This window comes from Salminus brasiliensis, chromosome 5 (genome assembly GCF_030463535.1).
Source record: "Salminus brasiliensis chromosome 5, fSalBra1.hap2, whole genome shotgun sequence".
In the NCBI taxonomy this organism is placed as follows: Eukaryota; Metazoa; Chordata; class Actinopteri; order Characiformes; family Bryconidae; genus Salminus; species Salminus brasiliensis.
In genome coordinates this window covers 15,357,232-15,375,148 of record NC_132882.1, presented here as the reverse complement: position 1 = coordinate 15,375,148, position 17,917 = coordinate 15,357,232, and the positions used below count along the sequence as shown (strand labels likewise).

General features: G+C 41.5%; 1 protein-coding gene across 1 annotated transcript; it reads left to right on the top strand.

Annotated features, from left to right (window-relative positions):
- Positions 1 to 3,941: 3,941 nt before the first annotated feature.
- On the top strand, positions 3,942 to 17,842 carry plekhg6 (pleckstrin homology domain containing, family G (with RhoGef domain) member 6). Its single transcript, XM_072678765.1, has 15 exons — positions 3,942 to 4,082; positions 5,367 to 5,498; positions 6,562 to 6,720; positions 7,299 to 7,394; positions 8,454 to 8,504; positions 9,593 to 9,742; positions 9,846 to 9,956; positions 10,758 to 10,907; positions 10,999 to 11,133; positions 11,270 to 11,389; positions 11,610 to 11,742; positions 13,895 to 14,010; positions 14,953 to 15,435; positions 15,583 to 16,391; positions 17,030 to 17,842. Exons 1-15 carry the CDS (start codon positions 3,942 to 3,944, stop codon positions 17,202 to 17,204), a joined length of 2,961 nt encoding a protein of 986 aa, XP_072534866.1. The 3' UTR covers positions 17,205 to 17,842.
- Positions 17,843 to 17,917: the final 75 nt, after the last annotated feature.

Here is a 17,917-nt window from a genome sequence, read left to right as displayed (position 1 = left end):
CACAGTACAGTAGTTACTCATGCATGTCTTCAGGTCGCTAGATGACTGGATAATAAGAGTGCAGTTTAGGGATTAGTGTTTTTACAAGTGTTTTTGCATCTCACTCAAATTAGTCAAATTTACTCTAATAGGTTGTCCTTGTATTATCAGTACAGCTAAGATTGTACACACTCTGAATCAGGGGTGGCCAATTCCAGTCCCGCAGAGTTCTGTGCGTTTCCTACTCAAGAACACCTTATTAAACTCACATGTTAATTGCCAGGTTTAGTAGGTCTGTTAGAGCAGGGAAGACATGAAACTATGCTGGCCCCAGTTGTCCACCCTGCTCTGAGGGATTAGAGCCACCAGCTAGCTAGCTTTAGACATAGCTATTCTGTACTTGCGTGTGTTGAATGTGAAGGAGTGACAGTGACCCCTGCTGTCCAGCACACTGAATGTAGGTAATGTCCTGGCTGGCATAGCTCAGATTTGCATCTCTGATGTATCTGTGATTCAGACAAAGAGCTGTTTAAGCATAAGTGAACACAACTGTTGTGTGGAAGCAGAGCTTGTAGCTCTTGGGTGGAGGTTCTCTGTATGCTGCTTCACAGGTGTGTCTGAATTGGTTTAATATTTGAGGTATTTGTGTAATTAAGAGCAGGTGCAGTACAGCACGAGGCTTCCTCGTTTCTTGACAGCTCGACCTTGATGTTCGTGATGGTGCAGTTACTATGCATGTGTGTGTGTCTGGCGAATGCGTTTTAAATATTAGAAGTGGTATGTTGTCTTTCTGCATTCCACATCAGGTGCATTAATACTGCTTTTTTTCTCACACTTCTGCGTCAGCTTCGTCTACCTGCTCTCTTCCCTTCTCACACCTCACTGAGTCCTGTCTCTCTGCCTCACTTAACCTTTATGTCTACATGTCTGCTCCAGGACTCACTCTCTCACTCCACCTCTCTCTTCTTCACCACTCTCTCGCTTTCTCTCTCTCTCTCTCTCTCTCTCTCTCTCTCTCTCTCTCTCTCTCTTTCTCTCTCTCTCTCTCTCTTTCACTCCACCTCTCTCTTTCTCTCTCTCTCTCTCTTTCACTCCACCTCTCTCTCTTCTTTACCGCTTTCTCTTTCTCTCTCTCACTCCACCTCTCTCTCTTCTTTACTGCTCTCTCTCTTTCTCTCTCTCAATCCACCTCTCTCTCTTTCTATTTTCTCTCTTTCACACTCTCACTCCACCTCTCTCTCTCTCTCTCTCTCTCTCTCTCTCTCTCTCTCTCACACACACACACACACACACTCTCACTCCACCTCTCTCTCTCTCTCTCTCTCTCACACACACACACTCTCACTCCACCTGTCTCTCTCTCTCTCTCTCTCTCTCTCTCTCTCTCTCTCTCTCTCTCTCTCTCTCTCTCTCTCTCACTCCATATCTCTGTCTCTCTCTCTCTGCATACAATTGCTTACTTTGATTTTTTTCTTTTTGTTTATTTTGTTTATATTTTCTTTACTGTTTCTTCCTTCATTCTTTTTTTCCTTCTTTCCTTCCTTCCTTCTTGCTTTCTTTCTCTTTCTTCCTTCCTTCTTTCTTTTTCTTGTTTTCCTTCCTTTTTCCCTTATTTCTTGCTTTCCTTTTTTTGCTTCCTTTTTCCATGTTTTCCCTTCCCTTCTTTCTGTCGTTCTGCCCTTCTTCTTTCTTTAGCTTATTCCCTCTTTCTTTTATCCTTCTCTTCATTTTTCTTTTTCTTCCTTTCTTCCCTTCCATCCTTCTTTTTTTCTTCCCTTCCTTCTTTATTTTTTCCTTTTCTTTCATTCTTTTTCTTTGTCTCTTTCCTTCTTTCTTTCCCTTTCTGCATATCCACTCACAACATTGTTGATGGTCATCACTGAGGGTGCTGTACCATATATGAACTCTAGAACAGACACCTGTGCTTTCATTTAAGTAGTTTGTGTTTCTGATAATCAGGTGTTTGATAGAGTAGTTTGTGCATTGCTCCACAGGTCTTCCGGTCTTGCTTCTCTGCACTTCCATCTCGCTCCTTATGGTTTATGAATGTGTGAGAATGTGGTCATTCCCTTCAGTAATCACCTCATATAATGATGATTATGGCTCCATGTTTCCCCCCTGATGATTGAGTATCTGTCAATCATCCTGGACCAATGAGAAGAAAACTCTTTGAAGAACACGCCTTAACTGTAATGAACTCGCAGCAGAGAAGAATCCAGTCTCTCTTGCTAGACCAGTTACTATAGAGAGGGCTGGGGACATACGAGAGAGAGAGAGGTAGGCACAGTCGGATTGGCTTAGAGAAAGTGTCAGCAAGCCATACTGGAGCACTGGACGGAGAGCTGGCAGATACTAAAGATGGCTACCTGACCAAGATGGATCCAGCTAACACCAGGTAATCTAGAATACACACTTCAGCTCAAGAGTTTTTAGACAGGGACGTGGGGTGTGTGTTTGTGAGAGTGTCTAGTGTTGAGGGGGCCAACCTGTTTTCTTTCTTAAAAAATAGGCTCTAGTGTATTGAAACATAGTGTGTAGTGTAGCTGTACTGTAATGTTCTACTGTACTGTGACACTAAAGCTATGTGTGTGTGTGAGTGTGTGTGTTTGCCACGTTTTGTCTGAAAAAAGTAGCTGTATTGACAGTGCGCTCTCTTAAGTGCAGCTGGTGTTTTGATAGGTAGTGATGTCAGCCGTGGGAGGGTCGTGGTTTTTTCTGTCTAGGCATGTGTAGGTCAGTGTGTGTATGTGTGTGTGTGTGTGTGGTTGGTGAATCATACATTTATTCTTTAATACTAATATATTCATGTGTAGTTAAAAATGAGTCACTCTGTATTTTCACATTGAGACTGAATTACAGTTAAAATGCTGTCATCTGAAGCTGTTTTTACAGCACACCTTTAAAGCTATGGGGACTGATTACTAATGTCAAATACACTGATCAGCCATAACATTAGGATCACCTGCCTAATACTGAGTAGGTTCCCCTTGTGCCGCCACAACAGATCTGACCATTTGAGACATGGACTCCACAGGACCTCTGAATATGTCCTATATCTGGCACCAAGACCGTAGCTGATCCTTTAAGTCCTGTATGTTGTGAGGTGGGGCCTCCATTAGCATCAATGGGCCTTAGGTGCCCATGACCCTTTCTTAAACCACTTTTTGTAGGTACTGACCACAGCATACCAGAAAGAAAACCCCAAGACCTCCCTGATGTTTTGGAGATGCTCTGACCCAGTCAACATATCATCTTCAAGATCTGACTGTTCACTTGCTGCCTAGTATATCCCACCCCTTGACAGATGCCACTATAGATGAAGACAATCATTTTTTTTTTACATTGTTATAGCTGATCAGTGTGTATATGTCTGGCTATAGAGGTTAAGGCACTATAATAACTGGAACTGTGCCAGTATTTAGATATGTGTGTACATCATTACCTTTTGTTCTCGTTCTCTGTGAAAAACCCTCGTCTCTTTCCTTTTTTCTTTCATTCTTTCTTCAGCCCCATGGACAGAGTGTAAGGTGTGTGTGATATACTGGCTCTGCCACTTTGGTGGTGTGTACTGTGTTAGAGTTGGTAACCTGGAGCTGGTGTTGGGTTTATTGGCTGTTGTGTTAAATCCCCAGCCTTAAAATCAAGTTCCTCTGAAACCTCATCTGTAAACAGTGTTCCCTTCCCAAAATGCTGTCACTTAATAGTTTAATGCCAGTGGCCCGATGCTAATGTTTATCATGCCTGTGTGCACTTCCTTATCCAGATTCAGAACTATTCATTCTACAGCACTGGAAACCCCCCTCTTCTGGTCATCTTGCTCTCTTCGACAGAACCTGATCTGACCTTTTCTGGTCTGGTTTCAACTGCCTTGACACCACAGTCACTTCTCACAAGAGTTTAATAACAGTGAACTAAACAATGATGTCACGCTCTCCGACAATGTACATCTGAATGCTCAGGAAATGGACGGAGAGATGGAGAAACAGAGAGAGGCAGACAAAGATAGTGATGCAGTGGACGGGCTTTTGGCACAACATGCAGAGACACAAGTCAGCCACCGGAGGGCGGCAGAAAAACAGAGATACAACACTCTGGGTTATCAGGTATGATCCTATCACAGAGCCTCAGGGTCATTTTCATTCACATTTAGCTAAGTTAAGAACCTGTTTACATCTGCTCAATTTATATGAGTGGTATCTGGATTGTATTCTGATAAGAGTTTAATCACATGCATTTCCACCTGGTAGTCAAATGCGTCTCCGGTTAGTCAGACTGACACCAGATCTGTATCTGGTTTAAATGCGTCTTGGGTGCGTTTACACCAGATATAATCCAAATATAATCCTGATACTCAAGACGTATGTAAAAGGGTCTATATGTGCCCAAAATGCTCAAAAATATTCACAACCCTGTCTTTTCATATCAGAATGAAACGTGGTGATATTCATTTTCTGAAGGACTAAAAAAAAAAGTCTTAATGAACAGTGTTGCTGTGCTCTTGTTGTGTCCTCTCAACATGATGAGCAGTTTGCAAGCTGAAGAGATTGTATCCAGTTAGCTTTTAGCCTTGCTCTTAACCCTAAACCCTGCTACTCCAGGTTTGGCTTTCTCAAATTGTACCAGTAAAAGATAAATAAGCTGATGTGTGACCCTGTGTGTTTAGCTCCAGTTTGGCATTCAGCTGAGGTAGTCCAGTTTGTTTCTGAGGGAGCATATTGGAGAGATATATTGAACACCCTCATTTGCCCCCCACTTTTTCACTTCTTTTCATGCGTTCGAGCTCTTCTTCTGCGGACGCTAGTACAGAAAACGACACGCTCATGAGGCCTGGTTCGCGTAGTTAGTGGGCTGGGTTTATGTCATTATTGTGGGAGTAAATATAACAAGCCAAGACTTGCTGTTATGGTAACGCATGTGCACTCTTTGCTGACATGGATGTTAGCTGCAGTTGTATAATCTACATAAAAAAAGCATTGCATGTAGAAAAGGATGCGCTACATCAGCTGCACATGAGCATGTGGTCACCATAGCCAATGCCAAACGTCAGCTGGAGCGGTATACAACCCTCCCAGCACTGGGCTGTACAGCAGTGGGACTGGGTTCTCTAGAGGGATGAAGCTTCATCCATTAACTTGAAGATGAGTTGTAGTGATGTTTTTAAATGCAGACCTACAGAGCCGGACCTCACTTGTTGATATCTGATTTAAAGACTTATGGTATTAAATGATATTAATACTATTGATCTGAGAAGAATAATTGAGCAGGTCTCTACGTCAACCTTTGGATGCACAGTGTAGGAATGAACATAAAATAGTTGAAATGGTTAAATATACTGGCTATGATTTTGCCTGTTTCCTGTTTAATATTTCATATTTCTTTCTGTGCAGAAGAAGAAGCAGAGGCTGCCTGTCGACTTTTCTACCGTGAGTAAGGGAACATCTGGCAACACAAAATCTAGAGGAGCACTGATGCAGGTGCTGTTCAGTCAGAGCTCATCTGAAAAGACTTCCACTCAGGAGGTATTACACTTCCCCTTGTTTTTATCCTTTTACTATGAAAACAAAAAAAAAAGAAAATACATTCTTTTTCATTCATTACATTTACACACACACACACACACATAATATAACACATATATATATATATATATATATATATATATATATATTTGAAGTGCTTACTGCTTACATAATAAACTAATGGTTTATATAAGTATTTATCTAACAAGGACAATATAAAGAAGTACAGACACACTCTGATCTTCTTTGAGGAATAATACACTTCAGTAAAAATGATTATTCTTAGAATCGTGTTATTGCCCAGCTGCCCAGTTGCAAGATGTGTTCAGCTCAGTCCTGTCATTCTGTATGGAGTTGCATGGTTGTGTGCATTAAATATATTATAACAATATTGCAATGTGCTGTTACATTAGCACCACTGACAGGCCTGAAAAACATGGATTATTTTCATCTATAGCATCTGTCAAAGAGTGGGGTCTGAATGTTAGGCAGCAGGTGAACAGTCAGGTTTAATCAGGACAAATGCTCAAGCAAAAAATCTGATACACTCTGATATAGCCAAATTGTGATATGGCTATAGAGGACTGGGTCAGAGCATCTCCAAAACATCAGGCAGGTCTTGTGGAGTGTTCCGGGTATGCAGTGGTCAGTAGCTACCAAATGTGGTTCAAGAAAGGACATGCATGGAACAGGCGACAGGGTCATGGGCATCTAAAGTTCATTGATACGATCTGTGGAGGCCCAACCTCACAACTGTCAGGAGCTGCTGCTAATGTGATGGTGCCAGATATCACATGATGCCTTCAGAGGTCTTGTGGAGCCTGTATTGGTCAGATCTGTTGTGTCGACACAAGGAGGCCCTACTTAATTTCCTACTAATATTAGGCAGGTGGTGTAAACGTTATGGTGTATAAACATAAAAGACAATAAAAGCCATACTCATAAACTTCACTAGATGTCACCAGATTTCACACTGGAAAATAATGAAGATTGCTCTTTTCTAACAAATCCTTTTAAATGAATAGCCCATCTCCCTCCATCTCTCCCACTCTCTCACTCTAAGGAGAAAGGAGTTGCTGCTGGAGGTCAGGAACAGGTGGAGGTGCTTAAGCAGACTCTGGAGTCGTTTCCGTTGCCCACTGAGCTCAGCTGGAGGTGGGGAGAAGAGGATAAAGCTGATGTCCTGGAGAAGAGCTGGACGGACTTAGTGCACTCTCATGAGGTAGAGAGAAAGAGAGATATGGCGAGAGTGAGAGAGAGAAAGCGCAGGGTGGGGAGGTCGGGTGGGGAGTGGAAAAATGAGGAAGAGAAAGTGAAAGGAAGAAAGCTGAAAATAGAAGTGGATGGGGAAATGATGAGGCGGGCATGAATAAAGAAGAGGAAAACAATCAGGAAAACTAATGTCAGTGTCAGTATGTTAGAGCTCACTTACCTTTCACTAAAGAAAGCTAGCCTGGATTTTGGTTTAAGACATTTTAATTGTATTTATTTGTTTAACCAGATCAAGTTACAATAACACTGTCTGCATCCTTGTATACAAAGTGTTCTGGATAAGAGCTAAATTAATAAATCTACATTTTAATCGTAATTGTGAAGAGGCGCAGTGCAGGACAGTTGATATCATGTTTTATTTAGAATGAATGAAAGTGTAATGTACAGATGTAAGGGAAAGATCTACTAATGTCATTAAATAAGGATTGAATATAATGTTAATATTTTTAATTGGTTAATTGTGCATGTGAATTGTAATGACTAAACTTTTAAATAATGAATAAATTCAATGTTTCTCTCTCTTCCTAGTCAATGTCCAAAACTCAGAGGCACCAGCAGGAGGCGCTGTGGGAACTCCTTCACACTGAGCTTATTTACATCAACAAACTTACCATCATTACTGATGTAAGATGTTCAGTGCTAAACTACACTTTTGCCTGTCGTTATTAATGGTCACTTTGCACAGATATTTCCATAGATAGTAGATTAGATGAAATACTTACATTAGGGAGAGGAAAGTGCAACAAAAATACAGGAGTTTCCAAAACCAGAGTTGATAAAAATGATAAAGATACAGAGAAAATGTGGCAACCGTGCAAGATCTGGTAGACCAAAAATAGTCTCCATCAGATTAACAGCACCGAAACGTAACTTAAAGATGAAAATCAAGCTCCACTCTCGATTCAGATATGAAGAAAAATCCCAGTTATGTCTGTCTATGCTTCCACTGAGAGAAGGAGACTCAACACTGTGGGTCTGAAAGACTGTGGAGCTGATCGAGAAGCTCTTACTGAGAAAAAGAAACATCTGCAAATCAAACAGGGAAGATGCTGATCTTCTCAGAATGATGGACTCACTGTCCCAGAGTAGAGATCTCAGAATCATTGAATGTGTTTGTGATTACTTGGATAATGAGAAGCAGAAAATGCTCCAACTTCTGAAACTGAACTTTGGAGGTGTGGAAAGATTTTCTGAATTTTTCTGAAGATTTCTTTGAAAAGTCTCCTAAAAAGAATGAAATCTGTGATGAAGGGAACATGTGAACGCAATAAATACTGAAACAATTTAAAATCATATATTAACATGTGGAGACTTCTGTGTCATTTTCTGTTAAATATGTGTTTCTACTGTTTTCTGCTGAACAACTTTTACTTAACAGCAATTTGCACATTTAAATAAAGGGCAATCTTTGACTTTTGCACAGTACAGTACCTCTCAAGAGTCTTTCCTATATTAAAATGTTCTGCATCAGGGTTCTCAAACTCCTGGAGTTCTGTAAGGGCTCATGGTTCACTGTCTCCTCTGCCCCAACAACCCTGATTTACCATGGAAATGATAGCAGTTAAATCAGGTGTGATAGAGCAGGACATGACCTGAACTGTACCAATTTGTGGCCTCTAGGGTTGCAGTTTGAGGTGGCTTAGAATATGAGCTTAACTAATCAAGCATCATTATCTTTTACAGCTTGTTCTGACTGCTCTGGAATATGTTCACCAACGGGGATTTCTGCTTGAGGTCTGTACAGCATTTTTTACCCAACCTGTCTGAATTATTTAGTATTTTTTTGGGGAAAAAAAGCATTAGTTGTAACCAGTGGTCTAAATATAAAAATAATGGATATGGGGGGCTCACCCGAGGGTTAAGGATTACTTGTTATGAGTTTTAGGTTTTAGGCACTAGGTCTATTTCAGATGTACACTTTGTAGACAAATGTATTGGGACACCTGCTCATTCATTGTTTCTTCCCAAATCAAGGCTTTTCTAGCTTTTTGTTGGACTGACTGTCTCTACTGTCCAGGGAACGCTTTGTTTTAGATTTTGGAGCATTGTTGTGAAGATTTGATTGCATTCAGCAACAAGAGTGTTAGTTGGGTCAGGATGTTGGATGAGCACCACCCCACCTCATCCCCAACTCCCCAACTCATCCCAAAAGTACTGGATGGGGCAGCACCTTCCAGAGAACACACAGAGTTCCACTGCTCTATCCCATGGCTGACATTAGTCACGGTGTGAATAGGTTCATGTTATCCTGCTCCAGAGAGTCCTATTCTATTGGTGATTTTACAGGGGCTAGACAAGCTGTGTGTGTGAGCATTTGCACATCGGTGCAAATGGGTGCAACTTAAAATAGCTGAATGCATTTATTAGAAGGAATTATAATGTATTATGCCCTATTCTGTTGTTAGACCACCAGTGTGTTTATATAGCATAATTGTGCATTTCCCCTGAAATGGAGCTCAGCTTGTAGCCAATTCTTGCGTGCTAATGATACAGAGCAATTAATGAACAGCAGCCCAACTAGGACAGAGTTTCAGGTTTCTTAAGGCAGTGCTGTTGTCAGTTAGCATAATGAGTTCTTCACTAGAGTGTCTTTCCGCTCTTAGGCTGCTTCTTTCCGTTCATTTTCAATAGAATATTTAGTAGATCTCTCTGAAGACGCACCAGTGGAAACAGACAATGAATGCTTCTGCTGACAAGGTGGAAAAGTGAGCGTGGCTTGAGAGTGTGGAGGTGGGTGAGAGCAGCCCAGTTTGAGATGGTGGCCCTCACTCATCTCTCTCTTTCGTTCTTTCTTTCTGTCTTGTTTTCGTACTTTCTTCCAGGTCACCTCGGCCCAGCTCTTCTCGAACCTTCCCTCCATCCTTGACGCTCATAAACGCTTCTGGCAGGACGTGATGTACCCCATGTTAATGAACGTCCGGCAGACTGGAAAACCTTTCGACCCGTTGAAGCTCGAGCCAGGGTGTCTGCAGGTATCTGACGAACGTCAGGCACCTTACGGCATCAGTCGTGCCCTTACATTCATACTGCTCTGCTGTCTCCTTCACCCTTTGACCTTTCGATGTTCTCTCACAGTTTGCAGAGCGATTCTCTGCATATTTGGATTACTGCTGGGAAGAGGAGAGAAATGTGGAATTCACACGCAGGCAACTGGAATCAAACCCATACTTCCAGGCTTATCTCATGGTACTGGATTTGAAATCAGACATACTGCGTACGCCAACAAGTCCATGTTTCATATTAGCCCAGTCAGACTTCAGTAGCACATAACAGAATGTACAGTAATTTCTGAACAAATAATTAAGTGTACTGTACAGTTATAAAGATAAGGTGTGGAAAGCAGTTGTGGAAATCAGTCGAAAATCAGTTGATAAGCAGGAACATGGAATAGTTCCAATTAGGGGCAGTGGTGGCTCAGCGGGCTATCGGTAACAGGGTTGTGGGTTCAATTCCCGGGCTTGGCAATCTGCCACTGTTGGGCCCTTGAGCAAGGCCCTTTACCCTCTCTGCTCCCCAGGCGCTGGAGGTGTGTGTGTGTGTGTGTTCACTACCACAGATGGGTTAAATGTGGAGGACACATTTCGCTGTACAGTGACAAATACGTGCACCTTTACCTTTTTGGTGTAATGTTGTGGGTCACCAGGAGCAGGATTGAGATTAAGTTATATATACACTGACTGTTATTTTAAACAGTAAATTCACCCATTAAGGTACCTTTTTGATTCCTGTGGACTTTTAAGACGTGAAGTGTCGGTAAACCTATACTTTAAAGTGTATGTCAGGAATGCCTTCAGCAGTAACCACTTATGTATAGTCTCTAACTAGCCCTGAACAGTATATTCTGTCGATTATTTTTGTAGCAGTGTCATTCATCACAGCATACACTGTGCACTGCTGCATATAACAAGAATATCAGCTGCTTTACAGACAACATTTCATCGAGGTAAATTACATGCATTGGCTTTTATATTTCCCTTCTGGGTCCAGTGGGTGGAGACTCATCCACAGTGTGTGCGAATGCGACTGGGTGACATGCAGGCGAAGCCCCACCAGAGGATCACAAAGTACCCCCTGCTTTTGAAAGCTATTCTGAAGACCACACAGGACCCCCAAACACAGCGTGCACTCCACCGCATGGTGAGGCGTCTTTCAGAAATATTCCAGCCCCTTATCGAAAAATCTGATGCTACAATATTAATCATATGCATGTTCTCTTTCTCTGCTTTAGTTGGCCAGTGTTGGGCAATATCTGGACAGCATCAACGACTACCTGCAATTTAAGGATGACGAGTTGGCTCTCTTTGTTCTTTCCCAAAGAATAGAGGGATATGAGATACAGAGGATGAATGAAGAGATAGACAAGGTAAATATCATGCAATACATTTATTCATTTGAAGGGAAGCAAGTACAATCCAGCAGTGGTTTAGCATTCAGAAAGCTAACGTAACTTTGTGTGAAGGTCTTTACTGACTGACTGTATTTGTTTTTTTACCTCCCAGTACATGCAGGAGTCCTGTCACTTTGACCTGACAAGCCCTATCCGGGGAATGGGACCCACAGCCATACGTAAGCTGCTCCTTGAAGAGACCCTGAAGGTTAGAGGCAGGAAGGACAGCAAGGTGAGTGGTGGTCCCAATGGACAATTCCAAGGACCTGTGGCTGACAGGGGCCCAAAAAAATACTAATTGTGTATTTTGGCAGAATTGTTAGACTTGTGGGGCCAAGGGTAATACCTTATATGGGGACCAAAATCCCTGGCAGTGCCCCTGGCTCCCACATGCAAGTAGTGCTTCAACCCTAGAAGATGTGCTTACATTTTGCTGTCTTGTGTGACGTTAGCTGGAAGTGGTGGCCCTGCTTTTCACTGATGTTCTACTGCTGACCAAAAGCCAGAAGAAATCGGAGAAGCACAAAGTAGTGCGCCCCCCGCTGTCCCTGGAGAGAACACACTGTGCTGAGCTCAAGGATGGCTGTGAGTTTTATAGACACTGTTTTACAGAACCTTTCGCTTGCTCAGGTCAGACATAAATACATAATACTCTACATGTAGATGTTCTCAACCATGTTAAATATTAGAGATGTGTTTAATATTGTGATAACTTTTATACAAAATGTTCCGTTCACATTCCCTTACTTTACAAGTGTACAGCTTAATTAGATGATTTGGCTTCTTACATTAATGCACTCAGACAGCAGATGCACATCAGACCTGATAATCTGGTTCTAGAAAGGGCATTTGATTCACAGAAAGACCCACCCAGGGTGTGCTCCAGAGATGTGTTCATAGTCATCACCACCAGCGTGCTTCGTTGGTGTTGACATACTGCTGTCAGGGAAGTATGCATACAGGTTACATGCTTCATTTTCATGAAAATTGACATAATGTAATGGACAGATCAAAGAGCATAATCCATTTATGTAAGTTCTTGTAAGTTACCTATAGAACCAGTCAAAAGTTTGGAAGTTTGAATTACCATCTTTGATCCGAATGCTAGGGTGACCATATATAGAAAGGAAGGAGATTAGGAGAAAGGAGATTATTTGAACACATAGACCACTAAAGCTATTTTTTTGTTCTCGGTAAATGAGTAAATGGTTATGTATTAATGTACATTAACATTAACTGTAGCTGCAGCTGTTTTTTGTCACACAGACACACTGATACAGTTTTACAACTTAAATGCCTAAGTAAAAAACCCCAGCCACAACATCCTAACTGTGATGTTTAACCGTGTGCCCTCAGTGTTCTCTTTTTTGCAAAAATAAATATGGTAACGCTAGTATTTGGATCAAATATTTTTAAGATGATGATCAGCATTCATTTAACCATGTGTATCCAAACTTTTGATTGGTTCTGTATTTCAGAACAAACCATTTTTAGATACGTTTTCCTCCGCTTGGTGTTTTTATGGGTGTGTTTAGCTTGTTTTGTGAAAGTCTTTATAACTTCTGATGTACAGAAATGGATTTCACACATACACACACACAGATAGGAAACTGAATGATGTCACTCTCTGTGCACATTGATTCATCAATGACAATTCTTTGGATTTCTCCCATGATTTGCATGTAAGTGGAACTTTATTCGGGGTGAATTCCAGCATGCAGAGATGCAAATGTTTTACATCAGAAGAAACTCTGCATCTCTCACTAGCACGTCTGTATATCTTTAAATGATCAAATGAATTAATGACTTTTTTTGTGGTTCCTTTAAATGGAATTGAAATCAAGTCCAGATATCTTTTCTTTGATACCATTTATTGTCATGGGTCAGTACCTTCGTGTGAGGCATGATACTTAATCCAGTCCACAGAAATACCATTATCAGTGTCTCCAACAGAATCACTGTACACCCATTTTGTGTGTTTGACTCTTTGCGTTGACAGTGGTCATTTTAAAGGCTTACAGAATTATGATTATGATGGTTTGGGAGAAGATTTGGGAGAAGACTTTGAAAGAGGGGGAGAAGAGTTTTGGGCTGGAGTTCAGATGGCTTCTGATTTTTGGCAGGAAAGTTATAGATGATAGGGTTAAACTGGAGGTGACGGGGTGGTGGAGGGTTGCACAGACTTGGTATTTTAGGATTTTAGATTAGATGCTTCAGGGATGTTCCTCCACCCAAAATTTTATTATTTCATTATTTCACTTGAAAATATTTAGCTGTGTTTAACTTTACATTAAGCCTCACACTTTTGCCGTATATTTTATCAGCAGGGATGTTTGAACAGTCTTGTAAAATGCTGGCTTGCCTAAAGTTGCAGGATGAATTGGGTCTCATGTCAGAATGTGAAAGCACTTATGCACTGGGAGAACTAGGAAAAAAAAAAGAGTGAGTAGGGTCTGTAGGTGTTTGTGGTTGTCTAGCTTCCACAACTCAGAACTGTCTTTTCCTATGAATCAGGCTGCATGTTTAGATGTAACACTATGAAAATGCAGTTCTGCATCTGCCCCACTTTTTTTTCCCTGAGACTCCAATTTTCAGGTGAATTGATTTACATCAGTTTCATTGCGTGCAAAATGATTTCCATCAATTTCATTGTTTACCAACAACAGAGTAATACACATGACTATAGCTTGTAATTGATCTTTACTGATCCCTCTGTCTCACTCTCTCTCTTACACAGACTCTTTTGTGCTGGTAGAGGTGAGTGACCTTGGTTGTGCGGTCAGTGTGTACAGTGTCTCTGCCCCTAATCCAGAGATTTGCACAGCATGGGTCTCTGCTATTCATCAAGCCCAGGTAGGTCTGCTGCCAGTCCCTCAATCAGTGTCTTTTTGCTTGCTTACAAACCTGATCTGAAAACTTTTGATGCACTATATGTTTAAATGATTGTGGACATCCCTTGTAATCAAATCCTTACAGCAATATTCCAAAATCTAGTAGAAATACTTTTCTAGACAGTAGTGACAGTTACAAAAGCTTTTTTTAAACTACAATATTTTTAAACTTCTTATTTTTAATAAAAACATATGAATGAGCCGGTGTCCCATTACTTTTGTCCATTTAGTGTAGTACTAAACCCAGTTAAAATTGACAGATTGGGCCCAGCAGAGGATCACTAAGTTAAATCCCGGTCATGCTGACAGACGTCAGCTGCCGGGGCCTCCAAGCAGAGCGATTGGCCTTACTCTCTCCAGGGTGGGTAGACGGCAAATTCTCCCCACACCACTCCAATGCAACGCTGGCCGATGCATCAGAGCGCTTTCCTCTGAGCATGTTGGTTGCATGGTGACATTACATCAGCAGCAGTTTGGAAAAAGAGGCAATCGCTGTGTGAGGAGGCGTATGTTGGTCTTGAGCATTGCATGTGATAGGGGGGAGAATAAGTATGTGTTGGGTAATTGCCAATCCAAACTGCAGAGAAACTGGGTAAAGGAAAACTTTGGGAAAAAAAAGACAGGTCTCTGTGTCTTGATCAATTTTCAATTTGGCAAGGACTGAGGTCATGATCTGTCCCAGAAGTTTCTATTTTATATCAAAAATCTATATTAAAATAAAGTCAGTTTGCCAAGAATTGGGCTATGTCCTGAAAGCAAGCATTCAACATCTGTGTATATTAGTCCCAGAGTCATTGATAAAATGCTTGTGGTTTGCAAGGACCCAATTTCAGTTTCTAAGAGACTGTTTACTGGTTTTGTAACCACAGACATGTATCTGTTGTTGCTGTTGTCTGCTTTACAGAAATCATTGGATACCTTAAGGACAAACCAAAACCAAAGCCAACCAGAGGATCCCAGTGAGCTGATTGAATTAGAGGAGTCAGAAATGCTTTCTTCTCCCAGCATGCAGGCCGCTGAGAACAAAGAGGAACAACCAGAGAAGCATTCAGAGGTTACTGGTACTTTGTGTCAGGTTACACCTGATCTAAAGATTACAGGGAACCAACTAGAGAATGAAGCAAATCCTCAAGCAGAAGCTGAGATGCAAAATCCCCACGTTCCCACAATACGTGCAAGTTCTATTAACAAACAAATGCAAAACAGAGACGAAAAGTCAACTGATGAAACAAAGCAAGAATCTAAAGGAACAGAGAGTAACGAAGGTGAACATCAGGAGGAGAGTGACATTAGTGTAAATGAAAGACGTGTGACATGGAGCCACAAACCCATAAACTCTAATGGTATTTCACAAGAAGACTCTAAGACCAAGTCAAATGGTCCACATCCTTTGTTAATTGGTGGCTTAATGGGAAATACTGTGCCCAGTCAATCACCATCAAAGAAGCATTTACTGCCAAGTGCACATTCACCTGCTGAACATGCAATCAGCTACACACAGCACAGTATAAAGCAACAGGATTCCAACAACCAGTCACAGGAATCAACCTCATGGCAAGAATCCTACCAGTCCGGGGAAGAAAATGAGGCTCTCTCAGAATCATGCAAATTCTCCAGGAAATTAAAGTCACCAAGGTTACGGAAGAAGCGTATAATGAATTCTCAGCCCTCTGTCCCAGCCCTGGGCTCCCGGAGAATGTCGGATGGGACAGGATCATCAACAATCTTGCCCAACAGGAATTCCTCCTCAAACTCAGATTCGGATGGGAACAGTAGCCTTCGAAGGCCATCTGATTCCTCTTCCAAACCTCAGGATTCCCACCTAGTGCTCAAGCTGGGCTCCTTAAAGCGGAACCCAGGTGCGTTCTGGAATATTCCTACTGAGAGATTATCACCTGACCTGCACACTCTCTCTGAGCCAGAGATGCCCAAAGAATCACCCCAGAACTCTCTAAAAATTCATAGAAAGAAAAGTCAGAGGAGTGCCTCCATACCTGAGATCATCTACTCTAACTGCCAAAGCTCACCAGAAAATGTTCCCACCAGGCTCAGTCCCTCACCCCCACCAGGACTTCACCCCAGGATTCATCCCTCCCCCCTCCAGGGTCTTCTGGAGAGGGCCAAGGAGCGAGATAGGGAGCGTGGCATGGCAAAAAAAGAAGGAAAACCGTCACGGAATGATAATGACAATGCTCTGCAGAACCCTTTTACTTTCTCTAGCACCCTAATACCATCATTCAGTGAAAAGGAACGGGACACAGAGGGAGAAGAGCAAGAGCTGCTCAGACCACACATAGGGAGGGAGAGCAGTGTGGATGGCCCTGAGAATGAGTGGAGAATCAGGTTAGTGTGAGTTTTTTTTTAATATATGTTTTTAACACATAATTGGCAATAGTTTAACCTCCACTGAACAATGCTTGGTGACTTTGAGCTGGAATATTTAAATCTGAATCTTAAATTTTCAGCTGTTTTTTCCCTTCAATATTAGCGATATCTCAAAAACGCCCAGTGGAATTATTACTAAACTCTGAAATTGTCTGTTTAGAGGACATTGTTTGTTCCATCAGAAAGAAATGACTATAAATTGAGGGTTAAGCATAAGAATAACGGCCAATAGTGTCATCTGTGCTGTCTTGTTCTTACTGTGCTGCTCTACCCACACAGAATTAGCCTTTGTGCAGTGTCAGTTGAATTCACTTTGCTCTTAATTTACACTGCAGACATCTCTAGCTGCTTTACCCTAATATGGTCTTAATGGTACATTTGTCTGTGTCTGTAAGTGTCTGTACAAATAATACCTCTGCTCAATAACTGGTCTTTAGTCTATTACAGTTTGGTAAAATGTGACATTGGAAAATGACATGATTGATAATAATCAAAGTGATTAGTGATAGTTTTGTGAGGAACTGCCAGTTAGGACAAGATTCAGAAATGAGCTCATGAACTCATGTCTTTAACAACATTCTGTTCTCTTCCCATAGCCCTGCTACTCCTTTGGGCGCGAGTGTGGACTGGCCAGGCTGGTGCTTTGATGATGAGGAAGTGCTTAAATTCTTGATGCCTCATGACAGGACAGTAGATTGGTTTGACCAGACCTTGACCGAAGAGCTCCAGCAAACACCAAGGCAAGAGGATGGAGAGTACAGTGAAGTCTAGAGCTATGGGCAGTGTGTAATGCTGCTCCAAGAGCAAAGTGTAGTTAAATATTATTTTACATGTAGAACAGTGGTCCTGTCTGACCTGTGTGATCTCCTGCTCCAAAAAGAAGGCTTGCAGTACCCTCTTTTTTTGGCCCACAGCTGAAATGCACTACAACAACCTTCTTTTACACCTTTTTGCACACTATTAAGCATATTGGCACTGTCACACAATAACCCTGTATCTCCAAAATGGCACCTTTAGAGTAGGAGGGAAAAACCTTTGACTTTCAATGGTAAAGATATTATTCCAAGTCATTTTGGAGCATTTCTGTTGATCCATTCTTCATGGCATTAGAACATAATGTAAAGAACAACTTCTAGATTCAAATTATATGAAAATCCAACTTTTGTGCCACAAACTGCTTCATCTTTTGCTGGTATGTGAGACTTCATGGGAAAATCATTCACTCTGATGTACTAAGAAATGTAGGCATATGCACTTTCTTTCATCCAAAAACCAATTTGCAAATGCTCACCCAGGTGGAGAACCACTGCTGTAGAAGTACAGGGTTGACTTATTATGTAAAAGGTGCTTCAAAGGTGTGTATGAACTAACCGGAAAGTGCACTGTTTTAATACACACTCTAACATTGTATATACTGTGCTGTACATACTGTACAGAAGCAAGTCTAAATTAAAAAAACACAGATTATTGATTTATACACTTTA